This window comes from Scatophagus argus, chromosome 2 (genome assembly GCF_020382885.2).
Source record: "Scatophagus argus isolate fScaArg1 chromosome 2, fScaArg1.pri, whole genome shotgun sequence".
Classification (NCBI taxonomy): Eukaryota; Metazoa; Chordata; class Actinopteri; family Scatophagidae; genus Scatophagus; species Scatophagus argus.
In genome coordinates this window covers 3,887,558-3,908,651 of record NC_058494.1, presented here as the reverse complement: position 1 = coordinate 3,908,651, position 21,094 = coordinate 3,887,558, and the positions used below count along the sequence as shown (strand labels likewise).

Sequence of the window (21,094 nt, the reverse complement as noted above, 5' to 3'; positions counted from 1 at the left end):
TCCTTCTCCTTTCACTTCCCTGCCTCCTCTCTCTTCTTCCCCCCCTTTCCTTCACCCCTTCATCTGAGACAATCGCCTCAATCCTTTTTTTTTTATTATCTCATTCCAATCCTCGGCTCATTTTTTAGAACAAACTGCTGTTCACTCATTACCTGTCTCCTCCACTGTTTCCTCTGTCTCTCTCATTTTCACTCTCCTTTTGTCTTATTTTGTTCCCATGTCTACATACATACTTAATTAATTTTCCATCTTGAAGAGTCTCATTGCCAGCACAGCTGCCCTTCTTTCCCAATGATTATAACAGAAGGCTTTAGAGCTGTGGTGCTTCGGTAAGACTAAATAAAAGTCTAGAGGTGTTTAATTGACTTGAACACTGAAATTCTCCACATATGTGGAATCCATAGTGAGCTGCATTAGTCTGTCTTTTTTTCTCCATCTCTGCTAATTCTGTTTCTCTTTCGTTATCTTCATCTCTCCGTGTTGCTCAGTCTGTGGATAATTTGTTTTCTTCGTTCTCTTTTCTGTCTCACCCCCCCCCTTTCTCTCCAGACAGGTTACAACTATTAGACCAGTCCAGTCTTTCCTCTCCTGGCAGAGGTTCACACGTCTCGCAAAGTGGGGGGATGCTCCATTTGTCCATCAGTACACACATGCACTTTCATCTCACACAGGAAGGAAGCTATCGCCCCCACCATCACAGACTGAGGGGGAGGAAGAAACCAAAAGATCTCTGACAAATACTGCGGAGAGTCAAGAGTCAGGACACACACTTTTAAATAACCGAACGTGAAACAGACTATTTGGAAACGTTTAGCAAAATGGAAACATCAGTAAAAACTGCACACTGAGCTAAGTGTTTAACAAGATACAGCAAACAGCACGACTGGCTCATGTTTGCTACATTTGCAACGGTGCCTTTTAAATTTTAACTTCAGCTATAAATCCTGTCACACCGACTGCCATTTTTGTCTCCTGAAACAACACCAGACATCACAGCACACATGACAACGTGTGTCCGGGTCACATCACCACAGTATATTCTCTAAAGGAACAAAAACAGCTGAAGAACTAGTTTGCCAGAAAGTGGACATTCGCTCAAACTAATTCACAACTAGAAGGGCACTCAGAGTGGACACACCTCCACCAAGGACAACAGCCAGCTCCCCTATGTTATGCACATCTGTAATCTCAGCTTCTATATGTCTGGATATATTTTCAGAAGTATTAGAATTATGTCAAAATATGTCTGTGTGTCTCAGAAGGTGTGGAAGTGTTAATTTTACTTTCAAATGTGACCACTGTCAAGCAATTAGAAAACTTACAAAACAATTTCTCAGATTCACTGCTTTGTTGTGGCTAACTCTTTTCTCTTGTCATTCAGCGCCCAGCTCACTTGACTCCCGCTGCTCTCTCGAGCCGAGGAGGAGGGGTCAACCGGCAAATGAATCACTGCAAAAATGAAAAGCAATATGTGAATCTTTTCACATCTAAATAATTGCTCAAATGACTACATGTAATGTGAAAGGGGTCACCCACTGTGACAAACCCACAGAGAGTATCAGCATCCATTTGTGTTCAAAGCTTTTTTGGCTCTTTTAGCTCACCATTTTGGCTGTAAGGCTCGTCACTGCTTTGTTCAGTGTCACCATTTTCAGCAACCAGGCCAAAACAGAGCTAAAAGGGGAGTAAATACTAGACTGAGACACAAATGCAAATGAATGCTAATGTTGCTATGTGTCTGCTGGATGTGTAATTAGGAAACTGTCTGCATCAAGGTGATGACATGACAGTTCTGTGCCTGCCGCTTGTTCCACTGCCTCTAAGTAGGCAAAAGAAAAAAAACAAAACAAATTTAATTAGGCCTTGCCCTCTGTTTGAGGTCTTAAAAATAAAATGTATAAATAAAAGAACTAGTCAGTTAATTGATTTCTAAAGAGAATACATCATTAAAGTCACTAATCTAAAACATTCGCTGGTTCCAGCATCTGAAATGTGTGGATTTGTTACTTTGGAATGTTTGACTATGTGGGTCAGACAAAACAAGCAATTTCAAACACTTGCCATGGAAATTTGTCACTTTTTCTGACTTTTTATACACCAAATGATTACACGGTCAATTGAAAAATTACAGATGGGAGATGAATTGATACTGATAAACTGAAAATAATTGTTAGCTGCTGATCTAACAAACCTCAAAGAAGTCGCTGAAGTCAAATAAAAGTTGACTTCGCTACGTATCTGATGACCTGTTTATAGACTGTACCATTTCCTGACTGTCTGAAAGTCTGGCACCACAGTTTCATTTCCACAGACATACAAAAGTGGTAGAAATAAAGACACAGAGGGCCTGAGACAACCAGTGGAAAATTAAGAGACATACGTTACAAAATGGCTCCAACTGAGGGAATTTCCTAGAAATCAGTCAGGGATGATTCTGTGAGTTCTTCTGCTGCTGATCCTGGAAAAGATCTGAAGGAGGTCACAATGCCAAAGAAAACTCTGACAGTAAGGTAAACAATGTTTCCACATGCATAAACCTCTGAGCCTCAGTCGGACCAGAAAGCATGCTGGGTATTGTAGGAAACAAAATGACCTCCCACCAGGGCAGCTCCTATTTCCAACATTACTTTGCAAAATAAACTGTGGGAACATCCTGAAACCCTCTACTCTGCACTGAAAGACTCAAATCAATCACATCAAACTCAACTGTTGTCACAAATTTTTCCTCAGTCAGTGCACATAGACCACTGTGTGTGTGTGTGTGCGCGTGAGAAAGAGTCTCAGCTGCAAGTAAACAAAGACACATCTGAGTGTGTACCCCTCCCTGTCAGAACCACAGACCAGCCCCCTGGCACTGCAGCACAGACACACTGTTCATAGGGTAAACACACAAACAAATTCATACATGGAAATAAACTAGCATATACAGACACAGTTAAATATAATGTAAGAGTGGCACGCAAATCCATGTGAATAAATTCTCCAGTTTATACAGAAAAACACAGGACACAGGAAAAGAATAACCCACCCCACCCCATACATACACAGACTTCATTGTGTTTTGCGTAATAATAACAAGAACAAGATACAGCAGGACTTCATTAAGCTCTCTGGTGTTTTTGTGTTAAAGCCCACTCTGATGGTGGGAGCCTAATTTTCTCCCAGTGGGTGTCATGTTAGCTGTGAAGCTGTTGAAGCTGTGCTGTCCTATATCAGCTAATGAATAGTTTCAGTGTTTGATGGCAGTGAGCACAGAAATGTGGTAATAGCGGCTCGTCTTCAGTATAATTTGATGTTAATTCAGTTTGATTTGGAAATGACCCTTTGATTAATGACTCAGTTACTCAGTGGATTTTTATTAATGGTTTATAACTCATCTACCATTAATAAACATTAATTCATAATGAAATAGGCATTAGAAACCTTTCACAAAGGCTGGCCATTTTGAAAGTGATGCCAGTTAAAGTAATTTTTCTACAGTGTATCTGTTTTGTTACCAAGAGGTAGATGAGAAGACTGATAATAAGGTTGTTTAGGTTTCTGGTTTTGTGGAGATTAAACTGGTTTAATTTCCTGCAAACCGTGTTTGCCAGGTGTAGGTGGCGAGAGCCAGCATCATGCAGGGGTCTCAATACTGTCGATTAGATCAGCGGCACAGGGTCCTGCTTTCCCCATACTATTGTGATGTAGACTATTGGTGTTGAGAGTTGTGCATGAAAAAATGACAGCTTATCGTTTTTTCAGGGAGTCGAGTCACATGCTACAACTCCTTGCAGAACAACTGCTAAGCACAGTTACACCATCGAGTAATAATGGGGGATATTCAGAAGAGTTGGTGTATTTCAAGAGCCATATTAGCTGCTTCCCCTGGACCTAAGCTAAGCTAAGCTAAACGACACTGACTCCTGCTTCAGCTTGGTCCCTGGCATAAGGATATGAGGGTGGTATTAACCTTCTTATCAGATACTCAGTGGTGAACATAGCCTTGGTTGTTTCTTTACAGGCAGACAACACACAAAAACTGACTAGTTTGCAGCATTATGGATCATTATGGAACATTAAAACTGAAAAGCGCCCTCTCTTATGAATGTGCCAAATAATTTGACTGTGGATGGCAGTATGTCAGCAGTCAGTCCTCAGTTGGCAGCGCATCATTTAGTTTGCTGGTGTCACAAGCAGACTTGTGAGCTGCGAAGACAAGTACAAAGAAAAATGTCCCGTTTTATTGGAAACTGGGGCACTAATGCCTAAATGACCTCAGAAATATTCAACTATAGGCTTAACAACACAATAGGAGGCATGACCACATGAACTCATTACTGTGTTTCAGACCTTACCAGTCTGTATGTAGCCCATCTGTTCCTGCATCCAGGATTACAACTGTAGTGGATGAACTGTTGGCACAACATATGTGAGGAAATAAGGCTTGCTGAATCAGAATCAGATTTTATTTATTATAAGTGATGATTTCGTGATTTTATTTCAGCTGTTTTAATCCGGCACGGTGTAATGTTTTGTTTTTATAACACTCAAAGTGTTTCCAATTTGCATTTTACTATTTTTAATTTTCAATTTATTGACTTGAAAGTCAAAGTCAAAATAACGTTTAACAGGCTGAGATGAGGCAGGCATCATGTTCTCTAGAGAACCATAAAAAGGAAGGAATAATGAATAAAACTCTACTTTTCTTTTCAGAATCAGAATCAGAATTCCTTTATTTATCCCCGAAGGGAAATTCTTTGCTGATAAACAAAAAACAATGAACAATCTAACACGATTCTACCACAATATGTAAATATACTGTGGGCTTCTATGATACACTGTTAAACTGAGAAACCTAAAAAGCGCAGCCAGCTTTGAACTGACTAGTGTTGTTGCTATTTCTCAACAGCCTCCCTGTCCCACCTTGTAAAAACAAAACCAGCAAACTCTATCTGTATTTGTTTAAACTGTTGAGACAACATAAAGTGCTGCTTCATATGTCAGTTGTGAGATCCAGTGAGGCGGGTCAGGCAGACCAGGCTCCATGCTGCCGTCGGAACACAAGGAAGGTGCCGCAGGCGGCTGCAGATAACAACTCCCACACGGGGGCCATGTTACTGCCTTAAGACAAACCACATGATTGGTGTGTGTGTGGCCACAGAGCACACTTTGGGTCAGTGGTTCCCTGAAAGTTCAGCTGAACTGATTGGCCCATGCTGTGCTGGTTAGCGAGGAAAAGAATGTTTTTTCTTTATAATATACAGGAATCTGATCACTCAAATGTATTTACTCGAAGACAGAAAGTTAGGATTACTTTCATTTTTTCCATTAAATATTTATAGATCTTTTGTCAGTTAAACACCATTATGACAAACAGCCTAACCACTAATCACAACTTTAGGAGACCTGCAATAGCAACGTGCAAATTTTCAAAATCACATTCAAATAAATCAAACTTCACATTTAATAAGAGTGCCTCTGTCCTAAATCATGGTGAGAAACTGTGTCAGGCACCAGCATCGCCCAGCCACAACTTTCCACACTGAAGGTCAGCAGAGAAAAGCCTGGGCTAAGTCTTTGGGCTACTCCCCTTTAAATTAGTACCAGGAATGCTGAATCAAGCCAAGCAACAAACCCAGTGCAAAGAGGTGGGAAACATCTCTCCTACTTCAGATGTAAAAGGAAGAGAGGGAGGAAATACGATAGATCAGATAGAATGGGCTCTTCTAAATGAACAGAAAATCTTCTAATTACCCTGTTTACTCATGGAGGAGAAATGGAAGATAAGAAAAAAGGCTAAAATAGACCGGAAAGTGGATATAAAATACTTCAGCCCTTGTATGGGACACCAGACATCCAGGAGCACCACTCTATGTCCTTGCTTGTTTTGCAAGACATAAGAAAATTTTAGCCACTCATAGTAAGAACTTCAAATATTGAATTATATTGAGCAAAGGTATATTTCCTGTCTGACTGCCATCTTTGTTTTGATCAGGAAATTGAGTTACAACTTAGAAAACAGGTGTTTACCATTCAGTGGATGGAATATTTCCAAATGGTTCAAACAGCAGAACAGCAGCAAGCACTGTCAAACCACCTTCCGTTCCTACATTTCTACAGTCTGCTTAGAAATACCTTCAGTATTTCTGTTGTTGTTGAACTTACATGATGCATAATTGTAAAACAATTTGTGTTAAATCTCCTCACAAACTAATTAACACCTGGGCTGGAATGGTATGCCTTTTGGTTTCTGGTCATCTAGACAAAGCATTATCAAGAAAGGTGGGGTGGGGGTCATTTGGGGCCAACAGTTCATGTTTGCCCCAGGGCCCCCTAGCCTGTTAATCCGACCCTGCCTGCAACTAACCGTCCTGAAATGTGGCAGAAATGGAAGAAACCAGTTGAATCCTTCAGGTTTTGTGGCAGCTCTGTGTGTGTCTGTGTGTAGCTCAGCAGCATTTTGAGTGCTACATAAAACTGATGACCCCTCATGTGTTTAACGTCATGGCCTGCTGCTGGATTACAGCAGACACCACCATTCAAGTGTTAACATCCCCCCACAGGGACAGTTTATTCTCACAACGCTAACTCGAGCGGCTGCTTCCTTCTCCAGCCAAGATGACATCACTTTTCATAAGCCAGTAGAGTTACTCGCAGAGATAAACGATGTGAAGGGAGTTTACTTGAGAAGGACAATAAAAACAAAAATATCTGAAAGAAAGCAGATGGCCACCATGGACAAAAACAATATCAAGCTTCAATCAAGTACTGACAAGCTGCAAGTTATTTTTCATTAAAATACCTTTCTGCTGACTAATTTCCCCCATAGCAGTACATAGCTGGGGCTCTTTGTGCCAAAAGTCCATGGTTTTACAGTAAGGCTAATCTCTCCATCAGATTCCAAGGAAGCTTAAATGAGGAAATTGACCTCTTCATTACATTGATAAACATCGGTTAACTGCTCTTTTAGAACAGAGAGGGTTACACAAGAAATGAACTGCAAAAGAGTATGATAGGTGATGTGTTCAGCCAGGTTCAGACAAGTTCTACATGTTTCTGAGGGAAGAAAGATCACCTTTCAGAATAGCAAGGGTGAAGTATATGAGGGTCCAGGATTCCTCTTTTTGAGAAATCAGAAGAGGGTATTTCATTGCGTGTTTATTTGCCTATTTTTGGCTCAGATTTATATTTTAGTATTTTATTTTTTTAAATTTGGAATGCAGGGGTCAGGTCAAAATGTTTGTATGCTCAAGTCCATTAGCAGACACAGAGCGAGTCTTCAGAAGAGTGGGAGAAAGCTTGGCATCGCCAGCGGTGAATCAAGGACGTTTCTCTCGGGATTTAACCAAGTGTGTTTTATGATGAGTTAACAAGGCAGTTAAGCTCATCATAGTTTGGTAAAAGAGAGAAATTTGAATTTGGAGAGTGTACAGTTGCATTTTCCTGTCAAGTAAGGAAAATACATGTTAGAATGTTTCTTTTCCTTACATTTTGTAAGTTAGCTTTGTTTACTTAGCAGACTAAATGGTGAGCGAGCTTGTGAAACTTGTGGGACTATTGCCCATAGTGGTACAAGGTGATATTACAACACGGGGCTTGCTGGTTAGCATGCTAACTTCTGTAAATATTATAACTCTGCAACACAACACAGACATCTTTGACATAACTTCAAAACTGTTGTTTCGTCACATTCTGTTGATAACATTGCTATCCTTTTTAAATATTTTAAAATTAAATGTCTTACCATATCTTACAATTTGCACCTTTAAAATGTGGTTTAGCCATCCTCCCGCACCAATAATTTTATACAGTCCCTAAAATGATACAAAACTGCAGAGTGAGACCTGCAGGTTGTATAAACATATGGAAGTCATATTTCTAAGGATGATCCACCACTTTGAAGTCCCTACAAAAATGTGTGTGATGTATTGCCATACACATGTATTTACTTTGACTAGAAGCTTTATTGTATTAGTGGACGCCTGAGGTATTTGGGTCAAATCAACAGAAGTAATGAAGCAGACACATCACTAAATAAAAACACTTGCCACAGTGAGAGGGCCATATCACTTTGACTTCTATCGCTGAACATACAGAAAACTCCACAAACTTACAGTATAACCGGACACTCCAGTTTCTCAGCTCCCCACAGGTTGGCCACTGAAAACAGAACTTATCCTTACTGATTATGGATTATAAAAATATGTTTAACTCCAAATTTAGTTTCTACTAAACAGATATGTCACTCTGTGCACTACAGACAGACAGACAGACGCAGGAAAACTTTTATCATCAAAGTGGACTTCTCCTGCCAGAAACATTGGGAAACTGCGAGTTAGAAGCAGAAATAATCAAACTTTACCCACCTTTAAGATGTTTTCTTCAACACCATTACATGCGTTGTGCTCCAGTTGTGCTCCGCGGTGAAAACTCTTTCGCCCGCTGGGTTGCTGTGTGTTTTGGTTTTGTTTCGTTTCCGCGTGACGAGGAGCCTCAGTGTCCCACCGAAGTGGGCCGGTTACATGGTTTAATGTCGGGCAGAGACACCGGGTTTGGACCACAGCACCGAGGTGAGTGAGAGGGGGACGCACAGGAGGAGGAGAGCTGCGGTAATATGACGCCTCTGCCTCATTGGCTGAGGACGTTTTCACGACTTTGTCATTAAATGTTAAGAGCTTTCTTTCTTCTTCTTTTTTTTATAAAATAGCAAGCAAAGTTTTTTTGTTTTTTTTTTTGTAATTTTTTTGCAACTATGATATTAAATTGCATTTTTCTTATATATACTGATATTTTGCACATACCTCACTTACTTTCCGACTGTATAGAACTACGTGTGTAATATGGGAAAAGGTAACTACATATTAAATTTTATTCGACTTTACATAATTAAAAATATTTCTATATTCCTTTTATGTTTTGAATATAATATGGAAATTGATGTGGTTTGATTTAGTTAAAAAGACTTGGGGAAAAAAACTTGGAAAAACTTGGAACGTGTAAAAATATTTAAGTAGGCCATTCGTGTAGGACGTCTGAGTTGAGTGATAATCACGCTTAAAATGAACCATTTGTTGATGTAAAAACATTGATCGGTGCGGCTTTAAAGGAACAAGTTCCGGTCACCATGTTGTGAAAATCCATATGGCTGGTATTTATCATCCCCAAGCAACTGTTTTGAACGAATGTTAGAAGAAGAAAACCATTACCTCTACCTCTAAAACATGTCCTTCATGATTGTCATGTCTCATACACTGCAAATAAATAATAAAAAGTGACAAGACAGGATTGTTTCTTCTTTTTCAAAATGAATAATATATTATCTGCGTGTGTTATTGTTACAACTTGCTGTCAAAATAAACAGTAAGTCGATGAATGATGACGTCATCGGTTCAGTGAAGAGCCCATAAAGACGTGGGAAAATGGTCCGCGTATGTAAATCAGTTTATTGCAAGAAGACCACTGGGAACAAGGCCGACATCTCTCTCCCTCTGAGCTCTGCCCAGAAGTCCTCATCAACAAAAATAAGGATTTACAAACAATTCAAAAGACATGAGCAAAAAACGACATTAAGTAGCTGAAAACGAATTGCTGTAGGCCTACATTCTAAATACTGTATATATCTCAAATATAACTGCCCATCAGAAATTATTCCAACATCTGTGTTTACAATAGCATACCCCTCTGATATGTACAGCCGAATCGAGACAGCGCCTTTTTGATCCAGGTAATGCAGTTAAATTACACACAAAACAATCTGAATTATGGAAGAGGCATGCAAAGCAACCTGTATTTGTCTCTATGTAGTCTACCTTAAAATATACCCAAGTCACTTTCTACTGAGTGTGTAAAATAAGATCCACCTATGCTGACTGAACACAGCTCTGCAGCGCCTTCCTGTGGCAGCAGGAGACGCATCAACACATACACAGGAGCAAGTCCAACAAGAGAATTTTCCTTGAAGGTAAAAATAAAATCACATAAAAATACATATCTTTCATTTGAACACATGCTGAAACAGAGTGGCAATACTGTTGATAAAGGTGTTTTTTTTTTCTGGCTCAAATACAAGCAGGAGAACGGCCACAAGCGTTGGTTTTGAAGCCTCAAATACAAGGGATGGCACAGGAGTTCAAGCACTGTGTTCAAGAAACAACGTGTTGTGAAAGTTCAAAGGGTGGTGTGCCATCAGTACACACTTCTTCTTTGATCTGAAAGTGAATCTTTTCTGATTCATCACCAATTCAACATGTGAGGAGATTAGCAAGAGCTTCCGCCCATGTTAGGACCAGTGATAAAGATTGCATTTTCAGTCCATCTCACCAAATTACAACGTCTCCATGGTAACGTATCCATCATCGTCGGAAACCACGGTGTTTGTACCAATATACAAATGTTGCGATATATTTCCAAACAATACAAAACTTATAAATTATAAAGTTCTATTCTTAAATATAAACAACATCAAGTCAATTTCCAGTACTTAGATTATATATTAGGTACAGTACATTGTACAGCTCCGTCGTCAGAGAGCGGAGAACGTTCCACTTAGTACACTGTACATGATCCAAAGGGCTGAAACTGGTGGTTAGACATGATCTTTGAATAAATTAATTCATAAATAAATCATGATTATGTCTTCCCAGTAACAGTGGTGGCCTTGGTTCCCCTCGAGACTGTAACACACACGCACACATTTGCACTCGAGCTGACTCTTAAGTCCAAACCTACGACTAATACTTCTACTCTAAAAAATACTTTTGGCTTTAAGAAGTAACAAGGTTATTATACTCAACTCAGAGACTAAAAAGTAATTCTTTAATATTGTACAAGTGGTCTAAGCATAGAGGGAACTTTAAATTCAGTAGTTACATCTTTAAAGTACCTGGAGAGATTTTGCAATGATAAAATAATATCTCTAATTAATAAAGTGACGGTGCTGGATGTCAGTTCCAGGGAGCTACCTTTCCTATGTGGGTCACTTTAAAGAAAAACAAAGCCCACATCTACTTGGATATGCCCGTAGAGAAAGAGAGAGAGAGAAACAAGAGCGGACTCTGTGTGATTAGTGTTAAATATCTAGACAGTGTTAAGCTAGAGTTGACTTGTGGCTAGTACAGCATGCTATGCTGGCTGCTACTGAGCACGGGACACATGTTGAAGCAATTTGAGTGTATTACTGGCAGACCGAATCACTAAGGTAAAACATAAAATATTGTTACTGTCATTGGATCATTCTGTTTTGCAAGACTGATCCTAATTGTGCATAAGAGAATCCCACATACCAGCTAATATTAGCACTTATATAATCATCAAATATATACAGAAATAGCCAGTTTGTACTTAAAAATACCTTAATCGTGTGCTTATATCCAAACTTGTACAAAGAGTAACAAACATTTCCAGCTAAAAATCGCTGTGAGCGCCGGATTTCTCTCTTTCCACCAGTCTGTCAGTCAGTTATAGTAGCAGCTTCTACACCAACAGTCTAATTGTTGGTGTTAATACAGTTATGTTCACTCCATCCAACCCTTCCAGTTCATTAGACCACTGGCAGCAATCTCTCCTGTGGGGAATTTCTTTGCACTCCTCCTGTCCGGTCCGAGAAAAATAAATCAAAACTTCCGGTGTCTTCTCTCATGTGTGTATTGCACCACAGATAAATCATAAAGGGCTCTATTTTTTATTCTAAGGTTGAACTTGGTTCCAATGTGCTGACAAACCGGAAGCCAGGTGAGGTGTCCTCCACTAACCGGAGGAAGAAGATGAGGAGGAGGAAGAAGAAGCAGAAGAGGGAAGGTCAGTGGATGTCTCGGCACATAGGAAGGTTGACGAAGATGAAGACATTAAACTCAATGAGGACGGAGAAGCATAGAAAGATGGCGTACAAGATGAGGCAGGCCAAGCCCAGTCGCCAGTCCAGAGTCCATTTGTTCAAATGGACACCGAGAACCTGCAGGCAGAAGAGGGAGGATCAGTGATATCATAAATACAGTACAAAATGAACATGAATAACTTCACTCCATTCCACTGATCCCCAGGTGCAGCAGTGCTTCAACAAAGGCAGGGAAGAAGATGACTGAAAGCTATCAAACACCACAGTAAAATATTGGATTTAAAATACTTCACAGACTTGTGTAAATATTTCACAAGGAACGCAATGCTCTCAGCACATTTATTAGACCTCAATACAATGGGGAGTAACACTGACTGTAAACGGAACTTTTTGTGTGCGTACAAGAAACCTGAGTTTCTGCCACTAGGGGTCTCCCAACCAAAACAAAACAAAAGGCATTTCATTGTAGGGTGGGATCATGGGAGTTGTTGTCTTCACTGACAAACAACCACCATTGCTGGTGAAATCTAACGTGAAATGTTGACAGATGAGGTAATTTATTAAAGTTGTACCCCGTCCTCACTCTCTGTCTCTCTCCTGGATGATATAGTGACAGGAGACCAAATGAAACACACTGTCACCCTGAATAAAATTACAGATTTTTTTTTAACATTATTGGAAACACTTGGGATAATGTCAGTACATACTAAAGCAAGACATATGACAAAGGCAATTTTAGACATTTTAATTCCAAAAGGTTGCATATTATATCTTTAAGCTGTCGTTGCTCTGCTCAGTCTTGATGCCTCACCCCTCCACACTGCTGAAAGATACGCTGTCACTTGCTTACACATCATTTCTATACATATTCTAAATTCAAGTAATCATTCATTAAACATGATCTGAATGAACTATGTTTGCTTTTATTTGTCTCAATAAGCTGCTGAAAGATTTCACTCAGTCCAATATTTTTTTTCGTCATCTTTCACTATTTTTGCCGACTCTGTGCTTGTCTATATCACACAACAATGCAGATGAGATGTTATTGAGCCAAAATTGTAAAAAATGTATCGACATTGTGATTACAAGCCAACATGTTACGGTCTCAATGTAAATCTATAGTTGGATGAACTACAAAGATGCTTAGATGTATATGCTTTAGCCCCCTGAAATGCCAGGACATCATACACGCTGTAACAGTCTACTACTTACCGTGACGAACACAGAGGCTAGTAAGAGTCCAACAGAGAATATGAGTCCTCTGCTGTTAAGATGAATCTGAGGGGACAAACATACAGGTTACAGTGTTTTTCATAAGGGACACACTGCAAGGCTTCCTCAGTGTGTATGTATGTAGGCTCTTCAGAAGTCAGGTCAAATGAAAGGAAGGCACACGCTGTTGAATTACCTCCTGTATTTATGCAGCCAGGGACCAACTTTCATTACACCTATTCCAAATTTCATTTTATAGTGTGAAGAGTAATCAGGAGGCTGATTAACACATAATATCTTCTCAGTGTAAGGTGATACCCCATGCCCCAACAATTATTGTGTGGTTGCATTTGTGCACAACAGTAATCTTTAACTCCCCTACTGCTCTGCACTGAATATTACAGACTATTGCTCCCGTCCTTCATGGACACAGCTCTGTTCTATTCTAGTCCGAGTCCAGCAGAATCTCCTCAGGCTGAGCTGAGAAGCACTCACATTGGAGCCGTAGTCGATGCAGAGTGTTTGCAGCGCCCAGGGCAGGCCCAGACCCACCAGGATGTCAAACACATTACTGCCTATGGAGTTGGAGATGGCCATGTCTCCCAGACCTGAGGCAAGGAGAGAAACACTGTCAAGGTCTGTATACAGTCAGGAGACAAGTCATTTATGACAGGCAATACTCTGCTGTGGAACTCCTTCTCTTGACAGTATTTTGGCTTTGTTTGACTCAACACAAATATTGATGTTTACTTCCTGTGTCTTGTTGTACCACAGTATATTTGTCTGTGACTGTGACAGTGTGTGTGTGTGTGAGCACCTTGTCGTGCAACTATAACACTAGCCATGCAGTCTGGGACACTGGTGCCTGCTGCTAGGAAGGTGATGCCCATGATAACATCAGGAATTCCCAGGGTGAAGCCGATCACAGTCACCTGAAACCAAACAGATTTTGTCTTCAGTACATCGTTATATGTAGTTTATTAAATAAAAATAGTTCCCATCTGGAATTCAATTACAGTAGATTAACATGTTTATGCACCCCTACTGTAAAAAATGCAAACAAAGAAATTATACTGTTTCACTGAAAGCATTCAGCGTGTTCGTAAAGGGACTAAGTATAAACCTGTGTTGCTAAGAGACTGTAGAAATATGATCAGGGTGGGGAGAGGGGCTGAACTTTCTGTTTTCACTTCTAACTCTCTCCAGTAAAGATCAACATCTGTCCAGTTTCTTCAGTTTCTTCATTCTGATACAGCAGATTGGTTTGATATTAGCAACTAGTTGAATTTGACGGTTGTCGATTTTCCTCTGCAGATGATCAAACACACTTTCATGGTATAACCACTTGATAGTTTCTTCTTTTACAATTTCAACGTTCTTTAGAGATCAAGATGTGTTTTCAGAATGTTAATGAATGAGAACAACTGGACTGACCATCCAGACCATGATGTAGGAGAGGCCAGCGATCCAGATGGTGGCAGTGAAGAAGGAGACCAAGAACCATCGCTCCCAGCGGCGCTTGGCACAGTTGGGCACAGTGAAGAACAGAAGCAGGGACAACGGCCACATGGCCAGCCACTTCAGCTTGTTACACACCCCAGCTGGGAGAGAAGGGAATGAGAACAGAAATGACGATGACTTCAGTGATAGCACTAAAAGAAAAAAAGAAATTACTGACAGTGGTCGTTTTGTTTCAAAATGTCATCTGTGTTGTACCTGGAACTTTGAAAGGCACCAATGGGCCATTACTGTCATCTTCTCCCTCTCCTCCCTCATCGTTTTCATTGTTCTCATTATCCTCATTTTCATTCTCTGTCTCGTTTCCAGACTCCAGCCGCTGTAGTCTGCACCTCCCGTTCAGACCCTCAGCACCGGCCATCCCATTCTCTAAGCCCCGCCTCCCCTGAGCCCTGGCAGCTGAGTCAGAGTCGCCGTTAGTGATGCGGTTGACTCGAGTCTCAGTGGTGTTGATGAGTCTTTGTCTCTGGGAGTAATTATAAAACATTGTTATATACCTCCATTAACACATATGGACATGTGTGCAAGAACCATTTTGAGCCAAGTCAGATTCTCTGGTTTGTTTCTATGTTTTATTATATTATATAATCTATATTTGTCTGAAGCAGAAGTTAATGTTCTTTTCTCTTATTCCTGTCAAGAGCTCAGATTTGGTTGTTTGCTTTGGATTTGCATCTAGACTGTAATCTGCAGTAGGCAGGTGCCTGAGAGACAATGTTGGCTGTAAAAGAAAATTAGAATTCATTCTGCTCCTTCTTCTGCTAAACGCAGACAGGCTTATTTGGCTTGTATTCATGCTAAGACTCTGGTTTGGCAGGGAATATCCAAAGTAAACTGTTTTCTCTTCAGGGTAGCCTTGCTGCTTTTCAACTTTCTAAAATATGAACTAACTTGTAACATGAAAAACTACACAACTTGACCTGGAGTCCAACACAGTGTCCACAAGCATGTGAGTCCATATATAGTTTTGTACATATACCTCATTGATAAGCATGCGCGAAGCCATGGTGAGGCGTGTCCTGGGGGAGAAATGACTGGTGATCATGATCCTCATGCCGGCCTCTGAGAAAGACAGCTGGTGGGGGTACGCAGACAGCAGCTCGTCCACCATCAGCACTGAAGGCTTACAGTGGAAGTTAGCTGGAGAGAAACATCACACACATTTTAGAAGAACTGAAATAACAGTCAGGCTTTTCAGAATCATGTTTCTTTGAATATACTGCTAACATTTCTCTTGCTTTTTAAAGAAATACAAAGAAGATAAAGAGATACAAATGCAACTTTACTGTTCAAGTCTGTTGGTACTCATATGGTTGACAGTTCGGTCCACTTGCGCTCTAGTGGGTTTGCACTGTTTAACATCTAAACTAACTGGGCTTGCTTTTAAGCTGTTCAGTGTGCTATGGTTGACTAGCTAATTACCTGTCTAGTTTGCAAACCTTTCAGTTCACGTTTTGTTTCGGAGCTCATTCATTTAGCCCAGGGCTAAAAGCATCTTTAGAACCCTCTTAGCCCCAGGCTAAGGGAGCTGTTAGCCCCAGGCTGAGAAAGTTTTTACACTGGCACAGTCAAGGCTTATTTCAAAGTAGCGCAACTCCAGCTTTGGAGTTAACCTGGGGTTTGCTGGTCCTGCTCCGGAGCAGGGTTAGCCTAGAGCAGGGGTCGGCAACCCAAAATGTTCAAAGAGCCATATTGGACCAAAAAAAACAAAAAACAAATCTGTCTGGAGCCGCAAAAAATTAAAAGCCTTATATAAGCCTTATATGAAGGGAACACAGGCTGTAAGTGTATATTAGCTTACCAGTATCACCAATTTGATGAATGAATCCTTCATGAACTCACCATCTGTGAACGGTTTTCCATGCTTTATTATCTCCCGGGTTACAACAAAACTAGCAGCAGAAGTGGAGTTTGGAGATGCAATCCACTTCTTAAATCTGTCTTTGCACTCCTCTAATTTCTCCAGAAGTAAATCACACTTTTTCTCTCACTCCCAACTGGGTGGTCTGCTGCAAATTTAGCATGCCTTCCCTGGAAATGTCTTTCCAAATCACTCTTTTTGTTATTTGACAACTTCTCATTACAAAGCAAACATGCAGGCAATCCTTCCGCATCGGCAATGAAAGCAAATGTCCATTCTTCCTTGAATCCTCTGTTCTCATCAGCTATCTTTCGCTTTTCCCCTTTGGGATCCATGGCCCATGACACACCCGCTGGTTTGTTTACAACAGCCACCTGCGTGGCACCGCGCCGCGCTGAAACGTGTGTCGCAGGCTATGACGCACATCATCGTTGACAGAAATGTTGAAATTTAATATTTATTATAAACATTTTTTACAGCACTGGAAAACGTTAAGAATGTTTGTGTCATGTTTGTCCTCCTACAGAAACCATATTAAAACAAAATATATATTCCCCCCTATTTCTTTCCATTTTCATACATTTTTGAAAAAGCTCCAGAGAGCCACTAGGGAGGCGCTGAAGAGCCGCATGCGGCTCCAGAGCCGCGCGTTGCCGACCCCTGGCCTAGAGTTTGTGGGGATATCCCCTGAACATTGACTTAAGCCAGGGTTAATAATGTGCAAGTTTGAAACAGGACTTAAGTAAACAAGAAAAGTCATCAGCCATTATTCTGCAATGTGAACATTAGTTCCAGTGGTCAATTAACCCAGGGCTAGTAGAAGCGCAGTGTGAATTGTATAGCCCTGGGCTTAGGTTAACACTGTGTTTGTATGAAAAGGGGCAAGCTAAGGGCTAAGAACACAGAGCCCTAATTTAATTTATTCACAGGGCTCCACTGTTGGATGTGATCCCCAGGCCTGAAATGTGAACAATCTAAGTTCTCAGTAGTCTGCAACAGTGGTACAGAGTGAGTACCACCATGTCTGCTGACATTCATCAACACTGTTGACACCAGTATATTTTTTAGTAGGGTTTGTCGTAGGTTAATGTGATACGTTCCTCCCAAGGCAATACACTATCTATCAACCTTGTTAGGTTAGGATGGAGTCCTGTGAGAGAAGCATCTACAAACAGAAATGTTAAAGTTAATCTCAAGAGTTTCTTCTACAAAAAATCCAAAGATGTTCCCAATAGACAGGGTTCCTGCTTGATACTGTGGGAACCATTTTGATGCTGCATTTTAAAGACATCCAGCCTGGAAACCATCTGCTGAGCCACCTGCCACCCTGGTTCTCTTTGTCACTTCCTCAGCACACCCCAAGAAACAAGATAGCAGGGTGACTGGTTCTGTGTGAGGCAGCAGTGAGGGAACCAGATGCAAAACAAGCTGACGGAGCAGGCTGTGCTGAAGCAAGTCTGAGACTGGGAGGATGTGTGAAGGACTTGGCCAGCATCTTGTGCTACTCTCTTGTGTAGGGCAAATAGACCGAAAATAAAAACACCAGTGGGAAGTGTTGCATGGTGAAAACAGTCTTTTCTTTGACGGTTTAGCACCCACTTTCTGGTGGTCGCACGGAGCCAAACAGAGTCTGACACAGAAAGACATGGCACAGCAAAATGCACATCAAACATAAGGCATCATGCTATGCAGGACTCCCCTGATCGCAACGACATATAGGCAGAAAAAGTCTGTCTGCAATAAGTCTATGTGCCCAACATCACTTCAAAGAAAGAGCCTACTGTGTCGAGGCCCCTTGTACTTAGTCTAACGGGAAGACCAGTTGGCAGAACCAGATGAAAGAAGTGCAGCCACCATGCTAAGAAGCAGATGAACGCTCTAGTATTGCTGAGGTGCAGCCGTTCATTTTACTCAAGTGAATCCTGTCCCATTTATACACCACTCCTAGAATTAGTCAAGGATATTGGTGACACTAGCTTGGTCTGCTGCTGGTTTCCTCTGAGAGTTTCTGTATGTTTGTAGGGCCATGAGGTGGAAGCTCAGTGCTCTACATGTTAGCAGTAGGCTTCATCAAGTAAGGGAATTTCTGCTTCGCCAACAAAGGCATTAGGGATCCTTTCAGAACAACTGTCTCACCATATACACAGTCCAAAACATGGACAACATGATGCAGCTTAAGCACTGAGGGTCACTGCTGGCAATCAGGACAGACCAGACAGAACTTTGTCAATAAAGTCACCTCTGACTGTTTTATCCTGAAACTGAAAGAAAGCAGATGAGGAGGGGTGTCCTAGCTGCCTTATATTCATGTTCATATTCAGGGCAGATTATTATACTACCTTTTTTGAGCAGAACAGCTGTAGCATCACATGTGACATTATCCTCCAGATCAGTACTTCCTGTCAGCCCATTAGCCAGATTCATAGAGCTCTTCTTTCGACGGTCAAAGTAGCGATGTGCCCGGCTATTAAACCTGGCAACGACAAATGAATAAGAAGAGGGCACAACTTATTTAATGAAATGCAACTAGTTAGTTAACTGAAGCCATTCGCAGTGTCTGATGACAACACTCACTTCATGATGAGGATGTAGACTGCATACATGAGGATCAGGACAAGAGACTCCCACCTGCACACAAATACAAGTTCAGTAAAATATATAGTGACTGAATATTTAAAAAAACAACCCTATATGTGCATTTAAATTACTTACCAACACACCTTCTCATCATAGATGAACTAAAAAGGGCAAAGAGGATACAAAGGCGCATAAGGTGGAGGCAGTAAATTAAAGTTAAATAAATTCTGTATATCAATGTTAACTCCACTAGAGGGCATAAACAATCCAAAGTTAAAACTGAGAAAAAGGTCAAAGCAGGACCTTTTGCTTCATTCTACCTAATTTCAATACAGGAAGGCACTGAAGAAATTATTTTTAAAAATTTTGGATTCATTCATGAGGTTGCCTCTGTAGCATTCTGCACACTGAATATGTGAAGTCACAGATTATGAAGCGACACACAGTCATCAGCCTGGTGTGACTGTGCTGTGCTGCTGATTTCATCTGTTTTGTATGTGTGGTATGAACAAAGACACTGGCTGGCCTCTCCACTACCTACGCATTTTAGTTTCTTTACTGTTGAACCAATCATATGACTGATCAAATATTTGGTTCATAAAATCTTAATATTAAATACAGGATTTATGGTTATTAATTGCATAAAATGAAAATGTGTACCTTAAAACTGTATTAAGTACAAAACTTCCCACCACGGCTCCATTTCCTTTGTGCACTGCATCACAGGTTCATCAGTGCAATCAAAAATGAAGAGGTTTAATATGTACATCAACATTTTTGAGTATATATCATTTTGTCCCCTTTCTAGCGTAAATAAACTGTGTACTGACTGTGCACCTGCTGAGAATTAGAATGTATTATAGATTTGGGACAGCTTTAGTCTCTCACGGTACTCTGAAAGTGGTACATGTTATTTTTATAACCTTACATACACTTTACTACAGGGGCGACTGCTGTGATTGAAAACCTGCCGAAAGAACACATGCACACACATTTATCGCAGTACGCACAGTACCTGTGTGTTTTTATCAACTTTCTACTGCGGAGGCAATTCTGCTGAGGCAGAAAGTGCAAATTAGGTATCGATATTAACGCCGAGAACCACAAGCTGCAGTTTGAAATTGACCTTTTGTGCTTTGTTGTGAGGGACAGTGTGTGCACATCATCATGTGAGCTGTATCTGCATGTGAGTGTACCTCTTACCGCAATGAGGGCTGTGATGGAAAATATGTAATAAATTGAATCTCGGAGTAGAGCCCAATGGGAAAGCTTCACCGCCTGCAAGGAAACACAGATAAGCACACAGACAAAAAATATGTATGCCTCTTGGATTCACACACGCCTCTGACATCATTACCATACTGATGTAAACACGGGAGCGCTTCAGTTGACCTCCTGAATCACAGTCACTGAAAAAGCCAATTGTGAGGTACCATCCTGCGTAGGAAAGGTGCCCGTGTGTTTTTTGACTTTATGTAATCAGATACAATACAGGAGCCCACAGTGCAGTGAACAGTGCTGTAACACTCTCCCACACAGCACTCACACTGTATACGCATCAGTGGAGGGTCAGAGGTCACGTCTAGAATGTGCCACTCCCAGCTGTGGAATCGTTCACTGCTGCGAGGCACATGACACGGTTAGGGCCATGTTTGCTTGCACTCTGTTTCACTGTACAACAGGGCTTTGTAGAGGGAACCCGCCAGCCAAAGGTAACAAACAGTAGTGAGGTGCAATAACCAGACTTGAAGATGATTTTTACCGCACCCCATCCCTCCAAGCCCTGTTACACAGCCTGCACTTCTTGTCTCATTATTTCACTGCGATTATGTAACGGACAATCTGGGATTGCATCACTGTTTGCAGTCCAGAGCATATATTTTTCAGAATAGAAAGCTTATCCTTGTACACCAACTAATTTCCATGTCACTGGTACGTCAGATAGCATCAGAGAGAGGGTGCATTATGATATCTCTGTACCTCATGCAACACACAGCACTGAGGATGGAAAGCAAAAAGTAGATACAAACTATCTGTTGTGTTCAGACCGATGGGTGTTGTACATGTGGAACGAGTGCAGAAGATAATACAAAAGGAAGCGGCACAAAAAC

General features: G+C 40.9%; 2 protein-coding genes across 5 annotated transcripts in view; both read right to left on the bottom strand.

Moving 5' to 3' along the window:
• Window positions 1–8,566, bottom strand: part of LOC124065862 (ras and Rab interactor 2-like) — a 29,388-nt gene extending 20,822 nt beyond the window's left edge. Inside the window, exons 1-2 of one of the 4 annotated variants that reach the window (XM_046401723.1) lie at window positions 8,349–8,565; window positions 8,097–8,142 (exon numbers count right to left, since the gene is read on the bottom strand). The gene's annotated coding sequence lies outside the window, so the exon portion shown is untranslated. Of the gene's footprint in view, window positions 1–1,322; window positions 1,493–8,096; window positions 8,143–8,348 lie in introns of those variants that run through there. The other 3 variants (XM_046401742.1, XM_046401714.1, XM_046401732.1) reach the window with 3 other exon arrangements.
• Window positions 8,567–9,294: 728 nt separating this feature from the next.
• Window positions 9,295–21,094, bottom strand: part of LOC124065843 (sodium/potassium/calcium exchanger 3-like) — a 50,519-nt gene continuing 38,719 nt past the window's right edge. Inside the window, exons 7-17 of the mRNA XM_046401666.1 lie at window positions 20,187–20,261; window positions 19,119–19,144; window positions 18,981–19,034; window positions 18,746–18,879; window positions 15,525–15,685; window positions 14,744–15,011; window positions 14,462–14,628; window positions 13,845–13,959; window positions 13,523–13,635; window positions 13,028–13,093; window positions 9,295–11,932 (exon numbers count right to left, since the gene is read on the bottom strand). Of these exons, the coding sequence (XP_046257622.1) occupies window positions 11,780–11,932; window positions 13,028–13,093; window positions 13,523–13,635; window positions 13,845–13,959; window positions 14,462–14,628; window positions 14,744–15,011; window positions 15,525–15,685; window positions 18,746–18,879; window positions 18,981–19,034; window positions 19,119–19,144; window positions 20,187–20,261 (1,332 nt within the window). The 3' untranslated portion in view covers window positions 9,295–11,779. The remainder of the gene's footprint in view (window positions 11,933–13,027; window positions 13,094–13,522; window positions 13,636–13,844; window positions 13,960–14,461; window positions 14,629–14,743; window positions 15,012–15,524; window positions 15,686–18,745; window positions 18,880–18,980; window positions 19,035–19,118; window positions 19,145–20,186; window positions 20,262–21,094) is intronic.